Source organism: Salmo salar, chromosome ssa16, assembly GCF_905237065.1.
Source record: "Salmo salar chromosome ssa16, Ssal_v3.1, whole genome shotgun sequence".
NCBI lineage: Eukaryota > Metazoa > Chordata > Actinopteri > Salmoniformes > Salmonidae > Salmo > Salmo salar.
In genome coordinates, this window is record NC_059457.1 from 25,179,033 (window position 1) to 25,199,659 (window position 20,627).

The 20,627-nt window shown below is 41.9% G+C and overlaps 1 protein-coding gene across 1 annotated transcript in view; it reads right to left on the reverse strand.

Annotated features, from left to right (window-relative positions):
- The window catches only part of LOC106573448 (voltage-dependent calcium channel subunit alpha-2/delta-1), a 159,958-nt gene that overhangs the window by 106,759 nt on the left and 32,572 nt on the right, over positions 1–20,627 (reverse strand). The window contains exons 4-6 of the mRNA XM_045697089.1: positions 3,378–3,437; positions 870–905; positions 154–283 (exon numbers count right to left, since the gene is read on the reverse strand). Coding sequence (XP_045553045.1) covers positions 154–283; positions 870–905; positions 3,378–3,437 — 226 coding nt within the window. The remainder of the gene's footprint in view (positions 1–153; positions 284–869; positions 906–3,377; positions 3,438–20,627) is intronic.

Here is a 20,627-nt window from a genome sequence, read left to right on the forward strand (position 1 = left end):
ACTCATTGTAATGGCTGTAATAGAATAGTTGGTAACGGTATCAAACACATCAAACCACATGTTTGATTCTGTACCATTTATTATATTCCAGCCATTACAATGAGCCCATCTTCCTATAGCTCCACCCACCAGCCTCATCTGGTGTGTACTCACAGCCATCGTAGATGTCAGTAGGGATGTGTACAGCAGTGTCGTTATCAGAGGTGAAGCGTTTAAACAACGGGTCCTCCTTAAAGGCTGGCCTGATCCGGTTCTTCCTACCCTCTGTGTGATTCACCTCCAACTAGAAGAGAGGAAAGGAGAATATTAGACAGTGATTTATAACAGACTACAACAACCTATGTCCACTATTAGATTGTATGTGTACATGTCAAATCCACTGTCCCTCATTAGACGCATGTCTAGTTATTATACGACACCGGTTTAGAGAAATAAATGGTGTGTGGAGAAGGCTGGGTTAAACCTGCCTCATTTTCAAGCCAAACATATTTAGCCCAAACTCTGTGGATTAACATGGGGTAGGAAGAGACTCCTAATAAAGCAACAGTAGCAGCTCATACATCTCAAATGTCAATTAAAGTGGAAGCACACCAGGGACCTTTTCACCTAAGAGAGAGGAAAAGGGACAAGGGATATTTAGACAGGGAGGGAGAGAGGGAGGTGTAAGGGAGGAAGAGAGAAAGGGAATGAGGTGGTAGGAAACGAGGAAGAGCAAAGAATGAAAAGAGTGAGTTGGAAAGAGAGGCGGGAGATGTCGTAGACCAAACCACTAGTCTTTTTCTGAGTGAGATTGTGGGTTGATTATAGATACAGTTCTGTGTGAGACCCACGTGTTTGTTCATTGGCAGAAAAGGAATACAAATACTCACATTGTCCTTTGCATTGTAGTAAACAATGTCACCATCCTGTAACAAATGACACAAATATCCTAGTGAGCATTTTGTGTGTGTTTGTGTGTGTGTGTGTTTGTGTGTGAGTGTGTGCGTATATGTGTGTGCGTGTATGTGTGTTTGTTGGAGAGAGTTTCAAGTTTTATTAGTCGTATGTACGGGACACATACAGACACATACATCATCCAACGAAATGCTTACTTACAGGTTCCTTCTCGACAATGCAACAACAATAAAAAATAGTAAAAGATAAGAGAGAGCGAGAGGGGGTACTTGTGAGGTAGAGGCCATCTGTGGACATAAGTGGTTTAATGGCCCACAATATGTAATGAATAATAACAGTTAAAACTCTTGATGACAACAGCATTAAACCATATTGGTTCAACTATTATTAAACAAGATATATGGCCGCTAACTCAAGTGTGCTAGTGTTTGTGAGTGTGAGTGAATATGTGCGTGTGTGTTGAAACCCTACAGTGAGGGGAAAAAGTATTTGATCCCCTGCTTATTTTATACGTTTGCCCACTGACAAAGAAATGATCAGTCTATAATTTTAATGGTAGGTTTATTTGAACAGTGAGAGTCAGAATAACAACAAAAAAATCCAGAAAAACGCATGTCAAAAATGTTATAAATTGATTTGCATTTTAATGAGGGAAATAAGTATTTGACCCCTCTGCAAAACATGACTTAGTACTTGGTGGCAAAACCCTTGTTGGCAATCACAGAGGTCAGACGTTTCTTGTAGTTGGCCACCAGGTTTGTACACATCTCAGGAGGGATTTTGTCCCACTCCTCTTTGCAGATCTTCTCCAAGTCATTATGGTTTCGAGGCTGACGTTTGGCAACTCAAACCTTCAGCACCCTCCACAGATTTTCTATGGGATTAAGGTCTGGAGACTGGCTAGGCCACTCCAGGACCTTAATGTGCTTCTTCTTGAGCCACTCCTTTTTTGCCTTGGCCGTGTGTTTCGGGTCATTGTCATGCTGGAATACCCATCCACGACCCATTTTCAATGCCCTGGCTGAGGGAAGGAGGTTCTCACGCAAGATTTGACGGTACATGGCCCCGTCCATCATCCCTTTGATGCGGTGAAGTTGTCCTGTCCCCTTAGCAGAAAAACACCCCCAAAGCATAATGTTTCCACCTCCATGTTTGACAGTGGTATTCTTGGGGTCATAGGCAACATTCCTCCTCCTCCAAACACAGAGAGTTGAGTTGATGCCAAAGAGCTCCATTTTGGTCTCATCTGACCACAACACTTTCACCCAGTTGTCCTCTGAATCATTCAGATGTTCATTGGCAAACTTCAGACAGGCATGTATATGTGCTTTCTTGAGCAGGGGGACCTTGCGGGCACTGCAGGATTTCAGTCCTTCACAGCATAGTGTGTTACCAAATGTTTTCTTGGTGACTATGGTCCCAGCTGCCTTGAGATCATTGACAAGATCCTCCCATGTAGTTCTGGGCTGATTCCTCACCATTCTTTTTATTTAACTAGGCAAGTCAGTTAAGAACAAATTCTTATTTTCAATGACAGCCTAGGAACTGTGGGTTAACTGCTTTGTTCAGGGGCAGAACGAAAGATTTGTACCTTGGGGATTTGAACTTGCAACCTTTCGGTTACTAGTCCAACACTCTAACCACTAGGCTACCCTGCCGCCCCGTTCTCATGATCATTGCAACTCCATGAGGTGAGATCTTGCATGGAGCCCCAGGCCGAGGGAGATTGACAGTTCTTTTGTGTTTCTTCCATTTGCAAATAATCGCACCAACTGGTGTCACCTTCTCACCAAGCTGCTTGGCGATGGTCTTGTAGACCATTCCAGCCTTGTGTAGGTCTACAATCTTGTCCCTGACATCCTTGGAGAGCTCTTTGGTCTTGGCCATGGTGGAGAGTTTGGAATCTGATTGATTGATTGCTTCTGTGGACAGGTGTCTTTTATACAGGTAACAAACTGAGATTAGGAGCACTCCCTTTAAGAGTGTGCTCCTAATCTCAGCTCGTTACCTGTATAAAAGATACCTGGGAGCCAGAAATCTTTCTGATTGAGAGGGGGTCAAATACTTATTTCCCTCATTAAATTGCAAATCAATTTATAACATTTTTGACATGCGTTTTTCTGGATCTTTTTGTTGTTATTCTGTCTCTCAATGTTCAAATAAACCTACCATTAAAATTATAGACTGATCATTTCTTTGTCAGTGGGCAAACCTACAAAATCAGCAGGGGATCAAATACTTTTTTCCCTCACTGTATATTCCCTCCTTTTTAGCACATAAAGAGAGCAGTAATAAGACACCATGTACTGTAGAGTCATCTGAGTTTTCTGTCTCTCAGCCAATGGGTGGTGAATGTTCGAGTACTAAACAGATGCCACACATTACCCACATTCTTAATACACATTGGTGGTGGGAGGGGCATGTTACACTTACAGTATATCATGTAACTGTAATGTTGGTTATAATTACAATCACAGTTTTACCGCATACTCATCCTCCCACTGGTGTTCCATCTGAAAGTTCTCAGCAGCCGTGGCCAGAGTCTAGAAAAGACAAAGATAACACGCTAAAAATGTATACTTTACATACAGTATCTCGGTACCACTACATTTTTACTTACTATCTGAAGACCAATCAATCCACATTTGGAATGGCACCTAAAACCTTCAAACTTTTACAGATGCACAATTGAGAGCATCCTGTCCGGCTCTCTCAATGCATGGTACGGCAACTGCACCACCCGCAACCGCAGGGCTCTCCAGAGGGTGGTGCGGTCTGCCCAACGCATCACCGGGGCAAACTACCTGCCCTCGAGGACACCTACAGCACCCGATGTCACAGGAAGGCCAAAAACATCATCAAGGACAACAACCACTCGAGCCACTGCCTGTTCACCCCGCTATCATCCAGAAGCCGAGGTCAGTACAGGTGCATCAAAGCTGGGGCCGAGAGACTGAAAAACAGCTTCTATCTCAAGCCAATCAGACTGTTAAATAGCCATCACTAGCACACTAGTAGATGCTGCCTTATATATATAGACTTGAAATCGCTGGCCACTTTAATAATGGAACACCAGTCACTTTAATAATGTTGACATATTTTGCATTACTCATCTCATATGTATATACTGTATTCTATCCTATTCTACTGTATCTTAGTCTATGCCGATCTGACATTGCACACCCAAATATTTATATAAACTCAGTAAAAAAAAGAAACGGCTCTTTTTCAGGACCCTGTCTTTCAAAGATAATTCGTAAAAATCCAAATAACTTCACAGATCTTCATTGTAAAGGGTTTAAACACTGTTTCCCATGCTTGTTCAATGAACCATAAACAATTAATGAACATGCACCTGTGGAATGGTCGTTAAGACGCTAACAGCTTACAGACGGTAGGCAATTAAGGTCACAGTTATGAAAACTTAGGACACTAAAGAGGCCTTTCTACTGACTCTGAAAAACACCAAAAGAAAACTGCCCAGGGTCCCTGCTCATCTGCGTGAACGTGCCTTAGGCATGCTGCAAGGAGGTATGAGGACTGCAGATGTGGCCAGGGCAATAAATTGCAATGTCCGTACTGTGAGACACCTAAGACAGCGCTACAGGGAGACAGGACGGACAGCTGATCGTCCTCGCAGTGGCAGACCACATGTAACAACACCTGCACAGGATCCGTACATCCGAACATCACACCTGCGGGACAGGTACAGGATGGAAACAACAACTGCCCGAGTTACACCAGGAATGCACAATCCCTCCATCAGTGCTCAGACTGTCTGCAATAGGCTGAGAGAGGCTTGGGGCTTGTAAGCCTGTTGTAAGGCAGGTCCTCAACAGACATCACCGGCAACAACGTTGCCTATGGGCACAAACCCACCGTCATTGGACCAGACAGGACTGGCAAAAAGTGCTGTTCACTGACGAGTCGCGATTTTGTCTCACCAGGGGTGATGGTCGGATTTGCGTTTATCGTCGAAGGAATGAGCGTTACACCGAGGCCTGTACTCTGGAGCGGGATCGATTTGGAGGTGGAGGGTCCGTCATGGTCTGGGGCGGTGTGTCACAGCATCATCGGACTGAGCTTGTTGTCATTGCAGGCAATCTCAACAATGTGTGTTACAGGGAAAACATCCTCCTCCCTCATGTGGTACCCTTCCTGCAGGCTCATCCTGACATGACCCTCCAGCATGACAATGCCACCAGCCATACTGCTCATTCTGTGCGTGATTTCCTGCCAGGAATGTCAGTGTTCTGCCATGAACAGTGAAGAGCCCGGATCTCAATCCCATTGAGCACATCTGGGACTTGTTGGATTGGAGGGTGAGGGCTAGGGCCATTCCACTCAGAAATGCCCGTGAACATGCAGGTGCCTTGGTGGAAGAGTGGGGTAACATCTCACAGCAAGAACTGGCAAATCTGGTGGAGTCCATGAGGAGGAGATGCACTGCAGTACTTAATGCAGCTGGTGGCCACACCAGATACTGACTATTACTTTTGATTTTAACCCCCCCTTTGTTCAGGGACACATTCCATTTATGTTAGTCACATGTCTGTGGAACTTGTTCAGTTTATGTCTCAGTTGTTGAATCTTATGTTCATACAAATATTTACACGTTTAGTTTCTGAAAAGAAACGCAGTAGACAGTGAGAGGACGTTTCTTATTTTGCTGAGTTTATTCTTAACTCCATTACTTTACTTTAGATTTGAGAGTATTGTGTGTATTGTTGTCGTCCCCCCACCCTCTGGCTACCCAGACTATTTACATTGGCCCCCCACCCTCTGGAACGCTGCTGCTACTCTCTGTTATTATCTATGCACAGTCACTTTAATAACACTACCTACATATTACCTCAATTACCTCAACACTGGTGCTCCGACACATTGACATTGACTCTGTACCGGTACCCCCTGTACCGGTACCCGCTGTACATAGCCCCGCTATTGTTATTTTCTGATGCTCTTTAATTATTTGTTATTCTTATCGCGTACTTTTTGGGGGGTATTTTCTTAAAACTGCATTGTTGGTTAAGGGCTTGTAAGTAAGCATTTCACTTTAAGCCTGATGCATTCGGCACATGTGACAAATACATTTGATTTGATTAAAGAAAGATTTTTATGCCTTGAGACAATTCAGACAATGATTGCGTATGTGTGCCATTCAGAGGGTGAATGGGATAGACAAAAGATTTAAGTGACTTTGAATTGAGTATGCCAGGCGCACTGGTTTGAGTGTCAGGAACTGCAACGCTGCTAGGTTTTTCATGCTCTAATGTTTCCTGTGTGTATCAATAATTGTCCACCTCCCAAATGACATCCAGCCAATTTGACACAACTATGGGAAGCATTGGAGTCAACATGGGCCAGCATCTCCGTGGAATGCTTTCGACACCTTGTAGAGTCCATGCCCACGTTGAATTGAGGCTTTTCTGAGGGCAAAATGGGGGCATTGGGAGGTGCAACTCAATATTAGGAAGGTGTTTTTAATGTTTTGTACATTCAGTGTCTATAAACACTGAATTGCTGATGCTATGCACTCCCCAGTAGGAGCAGTCCTCCATAGGAATGAATGAAATTCTACAGTATTTCAATGAAATGTTTAAAATTACATGTATTTAAATATGTATTTGTTGTAGTGGGGAAAGTAACGTTAGTTAAACTTCAGGGAAATTGTTTCAATATATATCTTTTTCTTTTTTAATGTTTTTAATGTTTAGCTCACATGATATAATTTAAAAGTATTGATTAAGATGTCTGTAATAGAAGAAATGTGTCAGAAACTAATGTAGACATTAATAAATACATTTATATAGCTTCCAAAATCTTTTTTTACAATGGTGAGGGAGTGCCAAGAAGTACAACACCCCCAACCAGATGTATGTTCTTGAACCGATTACTTTCAAATCACACAGATTAAGTTAAAAGGCTAATTTAGTTGCTAATGCCAGCCTGCAGTAACTCGTCGTCCTTCAACTTGAGATGCTCAATGAGAGGGGCAGCACTGAGCTGGCATGCAATGCCACTTCCTAGAGAAGCTCAAACTGCCCATCCGATGTTTCCAAAATCTCCTCCATGTAGCAAGATGGTAACATGCTGAAATAACACTTCCTGATCTTCAAACTGAGCATTCTCATAGAAAACAATGGGGTGATGTCATCGATGGCTTTGTCGATATTTTTTTACAGTCTATGATTTAAACACCACAACATGATAGTGAGAGTGAGAGGGTTTCAGTAAATTTGCCGTTTAGACTATCTATATTACTTTTAGCAGACACTTTAATCTAAAGCAACTTGCGTGCATACATTTGCATATGGGTGGCACCAGCAGGAAACAAACCCACTATCCATCCTTGGTGTTGCAAGCACCATGCTCTACCAACTGAGCAACGCAGGAACACTGTTTGTTATTGTTCGTCCATGGATCCAGCTCACATTCTGCACCTGCTTTGCACCCCCCTGACCAAACCGTAGGTTCTATTATTTTACACAGAGAGAGAGAGAACAAGGTAAGGTAGGAAGAGAAATGTAGAGTAAATGTGGAGTAAGACTTGAGACAATTACCCAGCATAATCCTCCAGACAGTCTAGACTAGCTGTAGTAGGCTGCTGGTGCCGTTACAACCCCGTGACATTTGAAATGGCTGTTTTCACATGTTAAGCTTAAATGTAATATGTGGTAGCATATTTTCACATATATTAAATGTAAAGTTCACATGTTAACACCACCTTTCACATGTGAGGAGTAACATGTTTTCATCTCACGTGAATTGCAAGTTGACGTTTGAAAAACACGAACATGTGAAAATCACATTTAAGAAAACATCTACCTGTGTGTAATAATTCAAGTGCGTTAAAAATAATATATTTTTTATTTCTGAGCCATCCACTCCATTATTATTGTAGTCCTCCATGGTGTTGCATTAATGTGCATGCATACATACCGGGGACACACTCTTCTCTTTTTTGTACATTGGTCCGTGGCCGTTGGAAGAAGCCCAGTGAAAAGAACAGAGAAGCTAGCTTTCCATGTCGCCTTGTTTTTTTAAATCTGTTTTTCTTGTATCTAGAGATAACATGTTTAACTAAACTGTGTTAAGTTTTCTGGTTATTTTGATGTATCATTTGTTTTGACCGAGTGAAACATTTTAGAGATTTTCCCATTCACATGAGTGTAGCCAAGCAAAGTAGCTGCTTTTTGTATTTATTTTATTTACTTAACCTTTATTTTAGCAGGAAAATCTCATTGAGACCAAGGCCTCTTTTTCAATAGAGCCACGCATGAACACAAATCATACAATTTTAAAATGTACAAGTTAAACGCAATAAAAACCTACAATATGCTAGTCAATAAGCACAAGAAGCAGTTGCGGATAATTTTTTTTCTTCCTTTATAACATTTTTTTTAAGAACGAGGGCTCAAATTGAGTGTGTTTACTGTACTCTTCTACAAAGTGATGATTTTAGGCTTAGAGCTGTCAGAGTTAATAAGTTAACTTTTTGTCATTTTAGTGCATTGTGATTAATCGCATTGTCTGAAAGTGTTCAAAATACAGTGAAAACATCCAAAATACATAATATGTACAACTAAAAACAACAATGCAATGTCAAAACAAGTTGACATTTAGGTTAAAGTGTGTTTTATCAATTTATTTGATTTTGGTTAGCTTTACTTTGGATAAAATCAAGACGTCAATATTCTTGTAATGCTTTTTATATTAAAAAGTCTTAAATTACACAATTTGAGCAAATCCTGTGATTTTTCTTGACTACAGTTTTACAGCCGTATTTTGAATTGAACAGTCAATATTCTGAGATTGAGAGATATTGATACATTGGAATAGAAACTCAGTGTCAGACCTCTTTGTCTAATGTTCAAGACATTGGCTTCTCCTGTGGAAGACCTGGATTCTAATCCCGCCGGCTACAAAAGCACACATGTGAAACTTAAAATATCACATGTGGAATGTTAGGAAGTCCACAGGCCTTAAACTGCAGGCCTTAAATACCCCCACCTGCCATGCATAGGGTCTCCTGTCAGCCCCAAGTCATTAACGGGAAGTCAAGCACCCTCGTTACTACACAGTAGCCACAGTATGTTAGCATTTGCAAAATGACACAGCAAGGTGCATGTAAGTTGCTGTGGATACGACGTGTTTGTGGAATTACATGGTGTTAGGGTTGTGTGTGTGTGTGCGTGCGTGTCATTGAATTAGGAATTAGAATACTAGAATAGACATGAACCATCTTATGATGGTCCAAAAGTCTTGCAAAACAATGAACGGGCAGGAAAGGGGAAACATTCTGTCACTCTCCTGATTAGAAAAGTAAGACTAGAACAACCTCCCCCGTGCGCTCCTGAAGACCTCGGCTGTGTTCCAGACCTGGTTCTGTTTCCACCTCCTCTGCACAGGCTGCGAGGAGCTATAAATACAGACTCCGGCACAAATACACAGGCAAATATACACACTCGTACATATACTGACGTACACACACATGCACGTGAATACACACTATATAAATATGTCTCCCTCCATTCAGTCCTGCCATCCATTTCCCTCCATACTATCTCATCATTAACGTGTCTATGTGACGTGTAATGATAAGATCAATGACACCAGACCATAACTAGGTTTTACACAGATAACCAAACAGTAAACACACGGAGAGTCCCTACTGCACTGTAAATGTTTAATTGGCCACAAAATCAACATTTTGAAAACGGCCATCTCAATCTCCAAACTTGAATCCCATTGAAAACCTGTGATTTGAATTGAAGAGGGCAGTCCATACGTGCAGAAGGAGGATATCAAGAATCTGGAAGGATTCTGTATGGAGGAATGGTCTAAGATCCCTCCCAATATGTTCTTCAACTCACAAAACATTTTAGGAAAAGGCTCAGTGCCGTTATTCAAGGTGAGGTATTGAACACAGGTTTGTCAATAAACAAAAACGCTTTCTCTAAGCAATTGTATTTGTATAAATTGATATAATTTCCCAATTTTATGGAGCATACAATATAGCTCAGTATTTGAATTATTTATTTTATACAAACATTTTTGTTCATCTTTATAAAGGGTGTGATGTTGTAAGGTTGGACTCAGGTGCAGAGAAGAGACCAGACAAGGAATCAGTGGTTAAGGATAAACATATTACTTTACTGAGATACGGTAGCCGCAGGATCACAGTACACTTGAAAAAACAATAAACTCTAATTCTCGACCACTCACTCAGGAAACGACCACACACGGTAAACAATTCAAGCTTCTGCAAAGGACCACAGAAAACACATCTCTTAATACGCGGACACAATTATGAAATAATAAGACACACCTAAGTCCAATAAAAGTCTCTAGGGCGGTCTCTTCCGCCATCTTGTACCAGGAGGAACCATGACAAAGGGTGTCAACAATTTCGTGACCTCACTGTACATAGACAACCCACTAGACAGATATTCCCCTCAACAAGGATCCAAATGTCAATAAGGGCATCATCATCTACTGTACAGTATTTGCATCATTCTTAAAATACACTTAAAGAGAGATATTTTGGCAATGTCAGATGAACTTGTGGATACCATGTTTATGTCTCTGCGTCCAGTATGAAGGAAGTTGGAGGTAGTTTTGTGAGCCAATGCTAAAAATGGTATCCACAAGTTGACTCTGGGGAAGTAGTTAAAGGGTTTCATTGCCATAAATCGCAAAGTATCCATTTAAAGGCAATACGCATTATATGCTAGCTTGCAAAATCACTTGGTTGCATAACTAATTTTATTAACTTTTAGTTAATCAGGGGAGCCCAACCGAGACCAGGGTCTAATTTTCAATGGTGCCCTGAGACCACAATGCAAAAGATTTAAAAAAATACAATAACAAGTACACTACACCAGAACATCCCCAACATCACAGCCATCATAAACAAGTTACTAAATCAAAACAATTGCACACCTCATGAACTCATTTATCATCAGGGTTTTAAAATGCAATAGTGGCATCAGGGAATCCAAATGTAACGAATATCCTAACCCAGAAAGAATACCATGCATAAACAGATATCAGTGAAGACTAACGTGTATATATATATATATATATATATATATATATATATATATATATATATATATATATATATATATATATATATATATTGTGTGTTGTACAAATCATCAGACTGATTGAACTAATAGAACAATGTAATTACATGTGTGAAAAGAAGGAACAAAACGGAGATCACACTGAGATCTCAATACTCAAGACAAACAAATGGCTTCAATCACATCACACAGAGAGAGGGAGGAATTATTTCCTTATTCCCACTACAGGAGATGAAGGAGAGTCTGAGGAGCAGAGCGCCAAAAGAGATTTCTACTTTTCAATTCACATCACATCCATGCCTTACCTTTCGTTGTGGCTGGCAACACCACATTCAAATTGACCGCAAATATCACATTAGTCACTAGCCAGTAAGCACAAACTATTTAACAATCCTAGTAACTTTTCTCTCTAAAACATATCACACTATAGAATAATGCAACCAAACCATTTTTCACTCTTGAATAATGCAATAATTCACAAACATGTGCAGACAATTAAAGGGTTTATTTTCTCGCTTTACATATCAAATTAGCTGACAATACACAGCTAACTCCTGCTAGTTATCTAGCTAGCTAACAACATACTTCATGATCAAGTAACATTAGCATATCAATAATTAACATTTACCACTCAAAAACGAATATAAAAGTACAGTAATGTTATCATACAGTGTCATTCATATTATAATATAGCTAGGCCACACAGCTAGCTAAATAAAACCATTTCTGCATCCTTTTGACATCAACGTACTGGCATCTTCTCATATCATTGTGCTGGTTGTTAGCTGAATGCTGACGTAAAGATGAACCATAGCTAGATAGGAGCTCTTAGGCTTATACTAGCACATTAAAGTTACCTTAGAACAAACCAAGCTTAAAATGATACATTTCTTGGAAGTCAATAGGTCTATATGAGGTAAGTTGAAATTTAGACTGAAAACATTAATAATTCTCTGGGGAGTTGCTCTTTGCCTGGACATGGATGTTCGTGTCTAGCGCAGTCAAGCAACAACAACAAAAACACAGTTGAGATTTAAGGCTACGGTAACAATTTCAGAATGTAATAGGCTGTTACTACAATTTCAGGTAAAAACTAAAACAATTAAAAAAAACATTTGTACGTTTCAGCTGTTTCAAAAACATTGCTCCGCTATTAAAATTTCTACTGTATGAGTGTTGGCTCAATGAGACAATTCTGTTTACACTGCCCTGCTTAGAGGGGGGCAACTGTCGGGTGAGTGATGTGCGCTACCTCCTCCTAACTAAATATAGTTCTGAGAACATGTTTCAATAAGACTTTTAATAACACTGCTTGCTTAGTTCGGGTTAACTGTTTTGAACTCCACGTTCTTTGAAAGTTATTATTTTGTCTTCTGTCATGTGGCTAGCTGAGGGTGGAAACTTCTATTGCAGTAACATTGAAGGACCAGGCTAGTATTACTTAGCCAGCTAGAAGGATGAAGTAAGAAGCGAATGTTCAACAGAGCCTACCTCAGCAGGAGCAAAAAATAGGCTTCTAAATTCTCATAATAACGTTGCTTTAGAGAGAGTAGGCTACTGAGAAAGACAGTGACGTGACGCTCAGTGGAGGGGCTGAGGCAGGCTGCAATGCATGCAGGAGGAAGCAGAGGCAAGACAGAAAGAGAGAGGAAGCAAGCAGAGAGAGGTTTGTACAGTGGTTCCCAAACTTGGGGTGGGGCCCCAAGGGGGGGTCCCTTGAGAAAATCAGAACTAATCTTATCAAACAAGTTAGAAAAATATATAAGATGTTTCAATATAACCTCTCCACTTGGCCTATCCTTCCCTATAGGCCTACTTTAAAATGCAAACGGTTCTAAAAATGTAATATGTTTTTGTTTATATCAGTGGTTGTTCGTCTTATCTCGATCGTCCACTGGAGTTTTTAGTTTACCCATTACCCACCTTTTTTTTTACCACTACATCACTGATATTAATACAGAATCAAAAGTAATATTCTCATAATTCATGTGAATGTCATAATAAGATCATGTGTGCTCCATTGATATCTGTTTGTGCCTAGGAATACAAATGCTAGGAATACAAATGCACAACTTTGGAAGCATGCTTGGGGTCATTGTCCATTCGGAAGACCCATTTGTGACTAAGCTTTATTTTGTGAAGTGCACCAGTCCCTCCTGCAGCAAAGCACCCCCACAACATGATGCTGCCAACCCTACACGGTTGGGATGGTGTTCTTTGGCTTGCAAGCATCCCCCTTTTTCCTCCAAACAAAATGATCATTATGGCCAAACAGTTCTATTTTTGTTTCATCAGACCAGAGGACATTTCTCCAAAAAGTATGATCTCTGTCCCCATGTGCAGTTCCAAACCTTAGTCTGGCTTTTTTATGGCAGTTTTGGAGCAGTGGCTTCTTCCTTGCTGAGCGGCCTTTCAGGTTATGTCGATATTGGACTCGTTTTACTGTGGAAATAGATACTTTTGTTCCTGTTTCCTCCAGCATCTTCACGAGGTCCTTTGCTGTTGTTCTGGGATTGATTTGCACTTCTCGCACCAAAGTACGTTCATCTCTAGGAGACAGAACGCGTCTCCTTCCTGAGCGGTATGGCGGCTGCATGGTCCCATGGTGTTTATACTTGCATACTATTGTTTGTACAGATGAACGTGGTACCTTCAGATGTTTGGAAATTGCTCCCAAGGATGAACTAGACTTGTGGAGGTCTACAATTTATTTTCTGAAGTCTTGGCTGATTTCTTTTCATTTTCTCATGATGTCAAGCAAAGAGGCACTGAGTTTGAAGGTAAGCCTTGAAATACATCCACAGGTACACCTCCAATTGACTGAAATGATGTCAATTAGCCTATCAGAATTTTCTAAAGCCATGACATTATTTTCTGGAATTTTCCAAGCTGTTTAAAGGCACAGTCAACTTAGTGTATGTAAACTTCTGACTCACTGGAATTGTGATACAGTGAATTATAAGTGAAATAATCTGTCTGTAAACAATTGTTGGAAAAATTACTTGTGTCATGCACAAAGTAGATGTCCTAACCGACTTGACAAAACTATAATTTGTTAACAAGAAATTTGTGGAGTGGTTGAAAAACTAGTATTAATGACTCCAACCTAAGTGTATGTAAACTTTCGACTTCAACTGTAAATGTGATATTTACGTTTTTTTTTGTAATACATCTACAAAAATGCCTAAAAACCTGTTTTGGCAGGTTATGGTATTGTGTGTACATTGATGAGGGGAAAAAAAACAATTTAATAAATTTTAGAATAAGGCTGTAACTTAAAATGTGAAAAAAGTCAAGAGGTCTGAATACTTTCTGAATAAACTGTATCTACCTCAATTCAGTGGAGGCTGCTGCAGGGAGGATGGCTCATAATAATGTCTGGATACCTTTCCACCTATCTGCTCCAGCGATTACCACATGCCCGTCCTCTCCAATTAAGGTGCTACCAACCTTCTGTGCCTGAATTACCTCGTAACCCATCACATCGACTTGATACTGGTACCCTGTGTATATAGCCAAGTTATTGTACTCATTGTTTACTTATGCCTTGTGTTATTTTTCTATTATTTCTCTTTTTTTCCTCTCTGCATTGTTGGGAATGGCCCACAAATAAGCATTTTACTGTTAGTCTACACCTGCTGTTTACGAAGCATGTGACAAATACAATTTGATTAGACACACAAAAATGTAACAAATCATGGTATAAAGGAGGTGGTTCACTTGGCTTTAGCTCAGCAGCCCAAAATAGTCTTGTGACAAACCCAAGTCAGTTAGACAGCCACAGACCAACCAACATAACACAGACATCAGGCCACCAAAGTACAAAATATACTATACACCTCAGAGAGGTCCAGCTTCTCTATGACAGAGAGAGGAACATAAGCACACACACACTGCATCTGTGGTGTCTGTGTATGAGGTATTACTCTGGGTGAGGTTTTGGACTGGGCCATTAGTCACTGGCCAGGACCTTTCACCCTACTGTGGGGACTGAGATTACACACACACACACACACACACACACACACACACACACACACACACACACACACACACACACACACACACACACACACACACACACACACACACACACACACACACAGCATCTTGAGCTGTGGACAAAATTGCAACAGGAACTGTACAAGAAAACATATGCCATTTAGCAGATGTTTTTATCCAAGGAGGCTTACAGTCATGCGTGCATACATTTTACATATAAGTACCACCGGGAATCAAACCCACTAGCTTAACATTGCAATCATCACGCTGAAATCAAATCAAATTATGTTGGTCACATACACATGTAAAGCAGATGTTAATGCGAGTGAAGCGAAATGCTTGTGCTTCTAGTTCCGACAGTTCAGTAATATCTAACAAGTAATCTAACAAATCCACAACAACTACCTAATACACACAAATCTAAGTAAAGGGATAGAATAATAATATGTACATATAAATATTAGCGATGGCCGAGCGGCATAGGCAAGATGGTAGATGGTATAGAATACAGTATATACATATGAGATGAGTAATGCAAGATATGTAAACATTATTAAAGTGGCATTATTAAAGTGACTAGTGATCCATTTATTAAAGTGGCCAATGATTTCAAGTCTTTATGTAGGCAGAAGCCTCTCTGTGTCAGTGATGGCTGTTTAACAGTCTGATGGCCTTAAGACAGAAGCCGTTTCTCAGTCTCTCGGTCCCAGCTTTGATGCACCTGTACTGACCTCGCCTTCTGGATGGTAGCGGGGTGAACAGGCAGTGGCTTGGGTGGTAGTTGTCCTTGATGATCTTTTTGGCCTTCCTATGACATCGGGTGCTGTAGGTGTCCTGGAGGGCAGATAGTTTGCCCCCGGTGATTCATTGTGCAGACCGCACCACCCTCTGGAGAGCCTTGCGGTTGTGGGCAGTGCAGTTGCCGTACCAGGTGATGATATAGCCCGACAGGATGCTCTCAATTGTGCATCTGTAAAAGTTTGTGAGGGTTTTAGGTGACAAGCCAAATTTCTTCAGCCTCATTATGCGCCTTCTTCACCACACTGTCTGTGTGGGTGGACCATTTCAGTTTGTCCATAATGTGTATGCCAAGGAACTTAACAGATTCCACTGCTGTCCCGTCAATGTGGATAGGGTGGTGCTCCTTCTGCTGTTTCCTGAAGTCCACAATCCTCTCCTTTGTTTTGCTGTTTTGCTATTGAGTGAGAGTTTGTTTTCCTGACACCACACTCCGAGTGCCCTCACCTCCTCCCTGTAGGCTGTCTCGTTGTTGTTGGTAATCAAGCCCACTACTGTTGTGTCGTCTGCAAACTTGATGATTGAGTTGGAGGTGTGCATGGCCACGCAGTCAGAGGCTGAGCACGCACCCTTGTGGGGCCCCAGTGTTGAGGATCAACGAAATGGAGATGTTGTTTCCTACCTTTACTACCTGGGGGTGGCCCGTCAGAAAGTCAGGACCCAATTGCACAGGGCCTCAAGCTTAATGATGAGTTTGGAGGGTACTATGGTGTTGAATGCTGAGCTATAGTTGACGAACAGCAGTCTTGCATAGGTATTCCTCTTGTCCAGATGGGTGAGGGCAGTGTGCAGTGTGATGGTGATTGCATTGTCTATGGACCTATTGGGGCGGTATGCAAATTGAAGTGGCAGGTAAGGTGGAGGTGATATGATCTTTGACTAGTCTCACAAAGCACTTCATGATGACAGAAGTGAGTGCTACGGGCGATAGTCATTTAGTTCAGTTATCTTTTCCTTCTTGGGTACAGGAACAATGGTGGCCATCTTGAAGCATGTCGGGACAGCAGACTGGGATAGGGAGAGATTGAATATGTATGTGAACACACCAGCCAGCTGGTCTGCGCATGCTCTGAGGACGTGGCTAGGGATACCGTCTGAGCTGGCAGCCTTGCGAGGGTTAACATGTTTAAATGTCTTACTCACGTCGGCCACAGAGAAGGAGAAGGGTGACCCGCCGACCTTGGTAGCGGGCCACGTTGGTGGCAATGTATTATCCTCAAAGCGGGCAAAGAAGGTGTTTAGTTTGTCTGGAAGCAAGATGTCGGTGTCCATGACGTGGCTGGTTTTCTTTTTGTAGTCCGTAATTGTCTATAGACCCTGCCACATACGTCTCGAGCCATTGAATTGCGACTCCACTTTGTCCCTATACCAACATTCCGCTTGTTTGATTGCCTTGCGGAAGGAATAACTATACTGTTTATATTCGGCCATATTCCCAGTCATCTTTCCATGGTTAAATGCAGTGGTTCGCCCAGTCCGCGGGATCAAAACAATCTTGAAGTGTGGATTCAGATTGATCAGACCAGCGTTGAATAGTTTTAGTCACGGGTACATCCTGTTTGACTGTCTGCCTATAGGACGGTAGGAGCAAAATGGAGTCTTGGTCGGATTTGCCAAAGGGAGGGCGGGGGAGGGCCTTGTATGCGTCAAGGAAGTTAGAGTAGCAGTGATCCAGTGTATTGCCAGCACGAGTGCTACAGTCAATATGCTGATAGAATTTAGGTAGCCTTGCTCTCAAATTTGCTTTGTTAAAATCCCCCGCTACAATAAATGCAGCCTCAGGATATATGGTTTCCAGTTTGCATAGAGTCCAGTGAAGTTCCTTGTGGGCCGTCGTGGTATCTGCTTGAGGAGGGATATACACGACTAATGATAATAACCAATGAGAATTCTCTTGGGAGATAATATGGTCGGCATTTGATTTTAAGGAATTCTACGTCAGGTGAACAAAAGGACTTGAGTTCCTGTATGTTGTTATGATTACACCATGAGTCATTAATCATGAAGGATACACCACCGCCCTTCTTCTTCCCAGAGAGATGTTTATTTCTGTCGGCGCAACGCAAAAAGAATACCAGTGGTTGTACCGACTCCGACTACATATCCCGAAAGAGCCATGTCTTAAACAGAGAATGTTACAATCCCTGATTTTTTATTTTATTTATTTATTTCACCTTCATTTAACCAGGTAGGCAAGTTGAGAACAAGTTCTCATTTACAATTGCGACCTGGTCAAGATAAAGCAAAGCAGTTTGATACATAGAACACATAGTTACACATGGAGTAAAACAAACATACAGTCAATAATACAGTAGAAAAATTAGTCTATATACAATGTGAGCAAATGAGGTGAGATAAAGGAGGTAAAGGCAAAAAAAGGCCATGTGGTGAAGTACATACAATATAGCAAGTAAAACACTGGAATGGTAGATTTGCAGTGGAAGAAAGTGAAAGTAGAAATATAAATAATGGGGTGCAAAGGAGCAGAATAAATAAATGCAGTAGGGGAAGAGGGAGTTGTTTGGGCTAAATTATAGATGGGCTATGTACAGGTGCAGTAATCTTTGAGCTGTTCTGACAGCTGGTGCTTAAAGCTAGTGAGGGAGATAAGTGTTTCCAGTTTCAGAGATTTTTGTAGTTCGTTCCAGTCATTGGCAGCAGATAACTGGAAGGAGAGGCGGGCGAAGGATGAATTGGCTTTGGGGGTGACCAGTGAGATATACCTGCTGGAGCGCGTGCTACAGGTGGGTGCTGTTATGGTGACCAACGAGCTGAGATAACGGGGGACTTTACCTAGCAGGGTCTTGTAGATGACCTGGAGCCAGTGGGTTTGACGACGAGTATGAAGCGAGGGCCAGTCAACGAGAGCGTACAGGTCGCAGTGGTGGGTAGTATATGGGGCTTTGGTGACAAAACGGATGGCACTGTGGTAGAATGCATCCAATTTATTGAGTAGGGTATTGGAAGCTATTTTGTAAATGACATCGCCGAAGTCGAGGATCGGTAGGATGGTCAGTTTTACGAGGCTATGTTTGGCAGCATGAGTGAAGGATGCTTTGTTGCGAAATAGGAAGCCAATTCTAGATTTAACTTTGGATTGGAGATGTGTGATGTGAGTCTGGAAGAAGAGTTTACATTCTAACCAGACACCTAGGTATTTGTAGTTGTCCACATATTCTAAGTCAGAACCATCCAGAGTAGTGATGCTGGACGGGCGGGCAGGTGCAGGCAGCGATCGGGTGAAGAGCATGCATTTAGTTTTACTTGTATTTAAGAGCAGTTGGAGGCCACGGAAGGAGAGTTGTGTGGCATTGAAGCTCGTCTGGCGGGTTGTTAACACAGTGTCCGAAGAAGGGCCAGAAGTATACAGAATGGTGTCGTCTGCGTAGAGGTGGATCAGAGACTCACCAGCATCAAGAGCGACATCATTGATTTATACAGAGAAGAGAGTTGGGCCCAAGAATTTAACCCTGTGGCACCCCCATAGAGACTGCCAGAGGTCCGGACAACAGGCCCTCTGACTTGACACACTGAACTCTATCAGAGAAGTAGTTGGTGAACCAGGCGAGGCAATCATTTGAGAAACCAAGACTATTGACTCTGCCGATGAGGATGTGGTGATTGACAGAGTCGAAAGCCTTGGCCAGGTCAATGAATACGGCTGCACAGTATTGTTTCTTATCGATGGCCATTAAGATATCGTTTAGTACCTTGAGCATGGCTGAGGTGCACCCATGACCAGCTCTGAAACCAGATTGCATAGCGGAGAAGGTGTGGTGGGATTTGAAATGGTCGGTAATCTGTTTGTTGACTTGGCTTTCGAAGACCTTAGAAAGGCAGGGTAGGATAGATATAGGTCTGTAGCAGTTTGGGTCAAGAGTGTCCCCCCCTTTGAAGAGGGGGATGACCGCAGCTGCGTTCCAATCTTTGGGAATCTCAGACGACACGAAAGAGGTTGAACAGGCTAGTAATAGGGGTTGCAACAATTTCGGCAGATAATTTTAGAAAGAAAGGGTCCAGATTGTCTAGCCCGGCTGATTTGTAGGGGTCCAGATTTTGCAGCTCTTTCAGAACATCAACTGACTGGATTTGGGAGAAGGAGAAATGGGGAAGGCTTGGGCGAGTTGCTGTGGGGGGTGCAGTGCTGTTGACCGGGGTAGGGGTAGCCAGGTGGAAAGCATGGCCAGCCTTAGAAAAATGCTTATTGAAATTCTCAATTATAGTGGATTTATCGGTGGTGACAGAGTTTCCTATCCTCAGTGCAGTGGGCAGCTGGGAGGAGGTGCTCTTATTCTCCATGGACTTTACAGTGTCCCAGAACTTTTTTGAGTTTGTGTTGCAGGAAGCAAATTTCTGCTTAGAAAAGCCAATGCTAGCTTTTTCAACTGCCTTCTAACTTCCCTGAAAAGTTGCATATCACGGGGGCTGTTCTATGCTAATGCAGAATGCTACAGGATGTTTTTCTGTCACAGGATGTCTCGCTTGGGAGCAACCCTTGCCCTCATTTTGTCTACGTTGTTATCTAGAGACTGGACATTTGTGAGTAATACACTTGGAAGCGGTGGGTGGTGTGCACATCTTTGAAGTCTGACCAGGAGGCTGGTCCATCTACCTCTTTTGCAGCGACGTTGTTTTGGGTCGACCTCTGGAATCAGATCCAATGTCCTGGGTGGTGGTGCGAACAAAGGATCCGCTTCGGGAAAGTCATATTCCTGGTCATAATGTTGGTAAATTGACGTTGCTCTAATATCCAATAGTTCTTCCCAGCTGTATGTAATAACATTTAAGATTTTCTGGGCTAACAATGTAAGAAATAATACATAAAAAAACAAAACACTGCAT